The sequence below is a fragment of the Cibotium barometz genome, chromosome 20 (assembly GCF_041138505.1).
Source record: "Cibotium barometz isolate CiBa-2024 chromosome 20, ASM4113850v1, whole genome shotgun sequence".
In the NCBI taxonomy this organism is placed as follows: Eukaryota; Viridiplantae; Streptophyta; class Polypodiopsida; order Cyatheales; family Cibotiaceae; genus Cibotium; species Cibotium barometz.
This window is the reverse complement of record NC_141065.1, coordinates 19935186-19944834: the sequence shown is the minus strand read 5'-3', so window position 1 is coordinate 19944834 and position 9649 is coordinate 19935186. Positions and strand designations below refer to the sequence as shown.

Genomic DNA, 9649 nt, shown 5'->3' with positions numbered 1-9649 from the left:
ATATTTTCAAGCAGAAAAATCCTTGAACTCTTTTAAGAGAGTGATGAGTTTTTCTTTAGGTTTGGGATCCTCCCCTGGCTATGCAATGTCTACCTCCTTAACTTCTGCTGGCCCATCATAAGACGTGGATTGGCCATTTTCCTTTACTCTTTTGGCCATCAATTGGATAACCTTTCGTTCATCAATGGTGTAGGTTTTGAAATGGTTCGGCACTGAGAGAGAACTTGTCTGGCTTGTCATCCTCATCATCCTCTGTCCAAGTCATCAACTTCCTTGCCTCTCGCTATCGACTTCAGCCATAGAGCCTTATTTCATTTTCTTCGTCCTGCCTTAGTGAGTTTAGGCATATCAGGCTCTTGAAGCGTAGTTTTATCCTCTTGTTTTTCTTCCAAGGTTATCTTACTCAACTCCTCACCCTAATTCTTAGAGCACTCATTTTGAACCTTAGTGACCTTGAGATATCTTAGCCATTGGGCATCCGTGGGTTTACTTCAAAACAAGGTGTTATGTCGAGCGATATATCTCTTTCGTTTCCACCACTTCCTGAGATGTTGAGTATTGTTGTGATCATGCAGATCAAGTACTTCTATGCTTGAGGCTTCATCCTCTTCCATGAGTTGCACATCCACCATGCACATTGAGGTTGTGTGAATCGTTCCCGATTCAACATACTTTTTTCGTTTGGGAGGCAACAACATGCATCCAATTTTCACTAAAGTCCAGAGGTGGAAGTGGTGCGTACATCTCGTTCTCTTCCTCTTCACATGAGTGTTCTTTAATTGGTTGGCAAACTTGTAAGAATGTGGTTCGTTTAGTTGTAAACGAATCTCTCCCAAATAGCTACCCTTCCATGGGGTGTGCCTTCCATGCACGGAGATCGATCTTCAAAATTTGCGAATCCTTTTGGATATACACTTGGTCTAATTCCCAATCATGCACCACCTTGGCTTCCCTCATGAAGGGTCTGCCCAAGATAATATGATATGAATCTAGTTGGCACAAAAAGTCCATTACAACAAATGCGTGATGGTAAAATGGAATGAAAAGACCTTAAGCCTAACGTTTTTCAATAACCCCATTGGTCTTGAGGATGTTCCAAACTGCCATTTTAACGATTAGATCCGCTCTTTCTAACTCTGGTTTCCCCCAGTTTTCCCAACATCGCTTGGTGATAATACTCACACCTGCACCGCGGTCTAGGATAGCAAGTGCTTGGTAGCCATTATGGTGGATTGGAATTTCGACATTTGTATCATCACTCTCATAATACCTTCCCAATTGGTTGACAGGTATTTGGATGAATCTGGGTGCTCCCTTCTCCTCAGGTTCTTGGTTTTTCCCTGCCAGTGGGTGTTTGTCTCTCCTCTACACGATCATTGGGTTCATTCTCCCTTCTACCTAATCCTTGACATCTGCCCATAGTGCCAACGTGTTGCGTAACAATGGTCAAAGCGGCATTTTGATAGTTGTAGATAGTATTGCTGAGAGACTATCTATGTCCCTAAGTTCTCTAGCAAGTGAGGAATCCTTCCATATGTTTGTCTCATACCGTCTACGCCTGTTCTCTCCCCTTTGGTTCCTTTTGTGCCAGTGATGGATCCTATTTGTTATCATCATTATTATCAGAGCTGTCATCTTTGCTATCGATATTCTCTCGGCTATCATGGCCATCACTAGTATCAGCTTCAATGTTGATTGGTGGTGGAACAGGAAGGTCTTTAGTCTCGACAGTGGTCCCCTTGGCTGAATTCTCATTGAAGGACTGAATCTCGATTCCCCACATCATCCTTGACCATTCCACCATCCACATCATCCTTGACCAGCTTTGAGGCTGCCTTGTCTTGCCCATATCGAGATACCGTCTATTGATGCCCTGTTCTTTCAGCAATCTTCTCTGTTGTTGTATGTTTTGTAGATAAGCAAGGATGATGACCTACACAGTCACAAATGTCAACATAAAACACATTAGAGAATTGATTCTTGGAAACACAAGGGGACCTTGTCAAGTAGCATATACATCAAGAAGATGCTATATATCACCAGAAGAGGAATAGTGCTAATTGATATATACTTTAACTTACCATTGAGAGAGATATAATCATATACTTCTACTAGGCATACATAGAGGTATGCTGGCAACTAGCTCATAAAGCAAGGTGAGTGCTACTTAGCACATAATTTATCTTAACCATAGTGCTAAATAGCATAGCTACATTAAGCAAAGTGCTAAGTAACACCTACTAACATTAAGTAAAGTGGTATGTAGTAGTTGCTACATGAGCCACACTACAACAGAATGAGGGTTTAGTAGCGAAAATAGGAGCACTTTTATAACTAGAAGGGTACGGAGATGTCAGTCCCATTCTACTAAAAAAACTACTATTTTTGTCGCAAACAGGTTTGTTGCTCAACATCGTAATATCGTTGGTGAGCAGCAAAAGTACTACAAAGTAAAAAAAGTTGGGGAAGACTGGGGAGTTTGCACAGGACTCCCTAGTCTCTAATGTAGACACGTAAAACTAACACAACTTTATGTCCTACCCATCGTCATGGACAAGTGTAATGTTAAACTTAATAAATACTTTAAAAAAGGACAATTGCAATTCATGGTTTTAGAAATGTCAAAACTCAATTACAATACTTGGCGGAATTACATAAGTGTATAATTCCAAAAAGCTCATATACAAAATAAAGCATAGTGAAAATCTATGGAGCTAGGGGCTACATTGAGGGGGTTTACATCTCATACGGTTTGATTATTATTGTTCCTTACAACTCCACCCCCTTCGCTTCTCACATTTCCATTGCTTCTTGTTTGGACATTTGCACCATCGTTTCTAGTAACATGATCCTAAAACACAATAAACACAAATGAAAAATAGTTTTGCAAAAACAAAGAGTTAATTTTCAGGGTTGAGAACATTCAATGGGTTTGGAACGACCAGTGGGATTGGTTCCATAGACCAATCCACGCAGTTGCCCACATATTGCATCCTCTCTGGCGGAGTGAGACACAGTGAGGAGTTGGTTATGGTTTTAGAAATGTACTTACTTGCCAAGCATGTCCTCTAGTAATAACAATCTATCCTTTGTCTTTCACCCTTTCAAAACAGAGCTTCCAAACCCTGTCGTAATGCAAAATCATATTCATCTTGCATAGGGGGATGGTCCACTGCTTTAAGCTATAGGCATACAAACAAATGAACATTACAATTATGTTGTTATTTAAGATAACCTTCTTTAATTAAAAGATAAGATATAGTTTGAGGCTAATATATACTTACAAATATTGTTGGGATATCGACTCCTCCTTCACGTGTAACATTGTGCCGCTGCAAGTTATTTGCCATCTAACTAAGAAGAAACATAAATATTTATGCATACTCCAATGCATGAGGCTTATGCATATGGCCTTATGCCTATGGTTAATGCATAAGGCTATAGCTACCGACATGCATAGGGCTAATGCATGTATATGGCTATAGCTAACGGCATGCATTGGAAGCTACCGGCATGCCTTGGAAGCCACCGACATGCCTTGGAAGTTACCGGCATGTATTGGAAGCTACCGGCATGCATAGGTAGCATTGGAATCTTCCGGCATGCATAGGTAGCTACCGGCATGCATTGGAAGCTATCGGCATGCATTGGAAGCTACTGGCATGCCTAGGTAGCTACCAGCATGCATTGGAAGCTACCGGCATGCCTAGGTTGCTACTGGCATGCTTATTTACAAGTCTCATGCATGTTACTTATTCATAAGCCTCGTGCATAAAGCTTATGCATATGGCTAATGCATAGGTCTCATGCATGAGGCTAAGGCATATGGCCATATCTTGAGAGAAGCATAAGGCTATCCATAGAGCATGGAAAAAATAACAAACCCTAAACTTACAAAACCTATAACATGTAAAAGCATAAGAGAAGAAACATACAAGAAAGAGATCTCTTACCTTGTGAGGCTTATATGTGTTGAAAACCTACAAAATCAAACCAAATTAAGAAAAAAAAAGTATAAATGACAAACCCTAATCTTAAAAGCCCTAAAACTTATAAACCCTATAAACATGTAAAAGCATGAAGCTTGTACGTGTTGAAAACCTACAAAATTAAACCAAGTTAAGAAAAAAAATTTAAGAAAAATCAAGATCTCTTACCATATGAAGCTTTAATGGAGAGCTCTTAATTAGGGAAAAAGAAGAAGGAAAATTACTCGTAATGGTTATGCTTCAATAAGAAGGGAAAAAGAAGAAAAGAAAAACTTTTAAGAGAGGAAAGAGAAAGAAAATACTCACAAGAAAGCTTTCATGGAAAGCTTGTTTGCATAGGAGATAAAGGAAAAGAGTAGATATACCTTACTTGAGCTTGAGGAGGATAGGGTAGGAGAGGTAGAAGTGATAGATAAGACATAAACCTATAAAAAAACTCAGAGTACTAGTTTATTGTATTCAAAAGATAAAAACTACGTGGCAGTAAAAGAAGCAGTAAAAAAAGCAGGATATTTTTACAATATAGCAGCATCTTTTCGCTGCTATATACGCTGTTGAGCAGCGATTTTTCGTTGCAAAAAGCACTACTGAGCATGAGAAACTTCTGCTGAGCAATGACAAATCGTTAAAATCCCTGATATTTTCCTTCCAAAAATCTTGAGCATCGTTAAAATCCCTGGTATTTTCCTTCCAAAAATGCTTTAGAAACGTTGTTGTGCTCCCGATGTGTTATAGTGCCAGAATGCTAAAATATATAAGCTGGTGACCTTAGAAAATATTATTTAGCAGTTACTGACTTGAATTGAGGTACGCAATTACTAATTAAAAGTGCTAGACATGCTAAGTAGGACTTGCTCACATCCAGCATAGTGCTAATTAGCACCAGCTGACATCCTACAGTTCTTAACAGCACTTCCTTCTCATAGATGGTGCTAATTAGCACTATGTGGTATGTGAACAGGTGCTAATTAAAGGTGCTAGACATGCTAAGTAGGACTTGCTCACATCCAGCATAGTGCTAATTAGCACCAGCTGACATCCTACAGTTCTTAACAGCACTTCCTTCTCATAGATGGTGCTAATTAGCACTATGTGGTATGTGAACAGGTGCTAATTAGCACTCTGTAGTATGTCTACCTATAGGTGCTAATTAGCACTCTATAGTATATCTATAGATGCACAACTGTAGACATACTACATATAGATGCACAACTGTAGTATGTCTACCTATAGGTGCTAATTAGCACTCTATAGTATATCTATAGATGCACAACTGTAGACATACTACATAGTGCTAATTAGCAATTGTTGATATACTACAGAGTGCTAATTAGCACCTGTAGACATCCTACAAAGTGCTAATTAGCACCTATAGATATAATGTAGGGTGGACCAGCTACCTTTGAGGATTACTTTCGCTTTGATTACACCTGGAGACCACATGGAACTTGCACAACAAGTCATGAAATGGATCAAACTCAAGAGCTCTGATACTACTAAAAGAAGGGAACCATGAGAGAAGAAAGAAAGTGCACTCAAACGGAGTACCACATGCCAATCAAGGGAGTAGTCACACCATGAAAGCTTCAAGCATGAGCAAGAAATCTGTAAATTATGATTAGGATAAATGTTATTTATGATTAGGGCTTCTAGTTATCTTTTATGCTAGGACACCCTTTCACACATTTCCCATGCTCAAATAAATGCCCAATCTCACTTATGGCCCCTACAGGCTAATGTATATGCTTCAAACTATTAACATACATGTACATGTCCACAGTTATTATCCATGGGCTACCACATTACACATGGAGTAGGTATACTTTACTCTTGGACACCCTATCGCTCTAACATTGTAAGGCCCACATGGAGACCCAAGATGAGCTCGGATGGCCATGGGACGTAGGGAGTCATGGTCACCCTGCATAGGCCATAGCTAGGCCCTTCTCCACATCGTATACAAGTCATCTCACTGTGAGTTGACTCCCTAGCTTCTATTAGCATATAGACTCCTTCTCAGTAGAGTGAGCCGCCATATCAAAGCTCCCTTTCATAGGAGCACAAAGGTGTGGGCCTTTGCCATCTATTGTATCATACATTATTATCCTCTGGCTCTGTTATTGTGAAATTTAAGTTGTAAATTTGTGTGCTATGAAAGACCCTACTTATTATGAGTATTCTCCTAGATACATGGCACGTTGTACCCTTTAATAAGAAAAAATGCGAGGACAATCAGGTGGCATATGACAAGACATAATACATTAGTGATATCGTAGCTTTGGAGCATTTAGTGCTCTTTGGAGCACTAAATTCTCTTAGTTATTTCCTCCAATTGTGTAATAGTGGATATTGGCATTTCTAGAAAACTAGAAAAAAGGGTCCTTACACATTTACAAGATCTATGAGATACACTCCAACAAATATCTATAAAACTTTCAAAATTGGGAGGTTGCTATACAGTGGAGAAAGTATGGCAATTGGAGAATGATGATTAGGAAGATAACTGGAGGGGTAGATTCCAAAAGTTGTGGCAAAGCAAGATCTCTACCTTTTGAGAAGAGTGTTTTTATGAAGAGTATAGCACGAAATTTGACACGAAAAGTACTAGGATTGATAATGTGCTCTAAATGTAGAGCAATGAAGGAGACAGCAATTTATACATGATGATCTCATCCTAGAGTGGTATAGCCTTCTCTAGATTGTTGTTGTTGCATTGGGTTTAAGTAGGACAACATATCTGCAAGACAAGTGTACCACTAGTTGATGATTCTATCCAAAGTGGTAGCCTTCTCTAGGTTTGGGTTTATGCAAGACAACACCTCAAGACAAGTGTATCGCTTGTTGATGATCCTATCCTATAGTGGTAGCCTTCTTTAGGTTAGTGGTGCATTCACAGTTTATGTAGGATAGCACATCAAGGCAAGTGTATCGCTAGTTGATGTATAAAACTTTTGGTGGTTTCAACATACAAAAATATTTACAATGGCTAATATGAGCGAGGTAGATGCCACACTTTTTGAATTTTAAGAGACTGACTACTCACCCTTCAATCTAAGTGAAGCCCAAGGATTAGAGATAGTAAACCAGTAGTACCCTAACTTGTTGGCCACCTCCACTGCCCAATAACCTATAGCATGAACTGAGTTATTTACACTTGAGGCCAACTAGGACAAGTTACAATGGACTTCTTCCAAGGCAAGTTAGGGCATGTACACATATAATCCAAAAATGTTGGGCTCTGTTGCATGTTGGATGGGAGAAACTCCCCATCGAGACGACAACCTTGGGAGGGGGGCGCTTACCCAAAATTCGAAAAAGTGGCCACTAGTGGGCTATTATGGAAATGTGTAAATCCTCTTGAAATTATGAGAGCATTATTAGTGGGAAGTGTGCTATTATGGAAATGTGTAAATCCTCTTGAAATTATGAGCCCATTATTATCGAGGGGAAAATGCGTAAACTCCCTTTACAATTAATTGATTAATTAATTAATTACTGGTGGTGGGTGGGTCGCCATGCATGCGCCGTTTCGAACGCTGCATCTTCGACGCTGATTGACACACTCTCCCTTGCCACGGGAGGCAAACCTGCTAAGATCTCCTTAATCCAATACCCTAATAAAAAAAACGATAATACGACCAGTAATTATATGCCGGCGGCTCATCTTTTTCACTGCAGGTGGTGATTATGATATCGTCAAAATTATCGTAAGATTAGAACCTAAGAACGTGTACGCTGCCGGTATAATCAAAAAGCACAGAACTCCATCGCTGTTACTACGATCATATCGCCGTGATTATCGTAAGATTAGAACCTGCTGCCGATATAATAAAAAAGCGCAGAATTCCATCACTGTTACTATGATATCGTCGTAATTATCGTAAGATTAGAACCTAAGAACGTGTACGCTGCCGATATAATCAAAAAGCGAAGAACTCCATCGCTGTTACTATGATCATATCGTCGTGATTATCGTAAGATTAGGGCCTAAGAACGTGTGCGCTGCCGATCTATTCAAAAAGCGCAGAACTCCATCGCTGTTACTGTGATATCGTCGTAATTATCGTAAGAAGAACCTAAGAACGTGTACGCTGCCGAACTAATCAAAAAGCACAGAACTCCATCGCTGTTACTGTAATCATCATCGTTATATTGTATTCTTTGCGATTTTTTCAATGGCAAGCAAGCGCATCCTGAAGGAGCTTGCCGATCTGCAGAGGGACCCGCCGGCCTCGTGCAGCGCGGGTCCCGTGGGTGACGACATTTTCCAGTGGCAGGCCCACATCATGGGCCCCGCAGACAGCCCTTACTCGGGAGGCCTCTTCCTTGTCTCCATCGGCTTCCCCCAAGACTACCCCTTCAAGCCCCCCCGGATCCAATTCCAAACCAAGGTAATAATAATATAATTAAGCACTTCATGTGTTATAATAATTTAAGCACTTCATGTGTGATTATAGCTTGGCCAATAGAGATCATAATTGTGCACCTAGTTACATTTCCCTTAGGAAACTTGGCCATACACATTTGCTTGTGTGGGAGCGGAAATCTTTCTCCCTCTCAGTCCCTCATCATTAATTGCACTCCAAGATTCCATGGCCCACATTACAAGGCTACCCACACAACCCTTACACTGTGCTTTACATATTATGTAGGTAAGTTGAGCCACATGCAAATATTGTATAAGGATGTGTGTGAGCAAATTAGCAACCCAATTCCCTCATGCACATAAGATTCAAGACACCATGTCTACTCAATAACTAAGCTTCCAAATTATTTAGTTAATTAAAGGAATTGTTTAATGCTCAATTACTACCAAAGGTTAGTATTCAATCAACAACAATGAGAAAATGGATCAATAACAAGGTCAACTGATGAAGTTCGGCCACTCAATTTCTTCAAAAAGCCTTACTTATGTTGATTCAAGTTCTATTAGGTTTATCATCCCAACATAAGCTCTAGTGGAAACATATGTTTGGACATACTCAAGGGAAGTTGGAGCCCAGCATTGACAATTGCAAAAGTATTACTCTCTATAAGCTCGTTGCTCACAGACCCAAACCCTGATGACCCATTGGTCCCTGAGATTGCCCATATTTACAAGACGGAACGGCTCACTTATGAAGAAAGTGCAAAGGCATGGACAGTCAGATATGCTATGAAATGAGAAGAATGATATAGGATTTTAAACACTTGTTTTGTGCAAAGAATATTGGCACGCTCAAGCACTAGGTAAGATTTTCTCAATTATAGTCTACTTTTATACTTTTCCATGGTTTTTGTAAGTACTTTTTTTTTTGTTGCAAATTTAAAAGATGTTTCTTTTCAATCAGATATTATTATAGGAACTGTTCCCCTTAAAATAAGTTTCTATTATAACGTTCTTATTAAAAGCATGAATTGTGTATAAATATTTATGTGAATTTCCTTTGATTATACCTGGTCATTATCTAAAATATCCTCTCTTTATGGTTTCTATTTTCAATAAACCTAGTCTTTGCTATTTCAATAAAGAGTTAAGTGTTTCTTTTGTAAAGCATGAGAAGCAAAGAGTTTACCTTTAATAACCTGGAATCCACATACATTAAAACCATTTTAGGGATAGTTAGAGCTACAATGTTGTTTCTAATTAGACTCGCATGACCACTTTCTTCTTGCTCTTT

At 39.4% G+C, this 9649-nt stretch overlaps 1 protein-coding gene across 1 annotated transcript; it reads left to right on the top strand.

The window, feature by feature from the left end:
* Nucleotides 1-7577: 7577 nt before the first annotated feature.
* On the top strand, nt 7578-9330 carry LOC147627643 (ubiquitin-conjugating enzyme E2 30-like). The gene is made up of 2 exons (XM_086815103.1): nt 7578-8380; nt 8923-9330. Exons 1-2 carry the CDS (start codon nt 8165-8167, stop codon nt 9151-9153), a joined length of 447 nt encoding a protein of 148 aa, XP_086671229.1. The 5' UTR covers nt 7578-8164; the 3' UTR covers nt 9154-9330.
* Nucleotides 9331-9649: the final 319 nt, after the last annotated feature.

Excerpts from the sequence above, each read along its gene's own strand:
- LOC147627643 (XM_086815103.1), top strand. The coding sequence starts at position 8,165 with ATGGCAAGCAAGCGCATCCTGAAGGAGCTTGCCGATCTGCAGAGGGAC. Across the intron at positions 8,381-8,922 it reads GGATCCAATTCCAAACCAAG|GTTTATCATCCCAACATAAG; the intron begins GTAATAATAATA and ends AAGTTCTATTAG.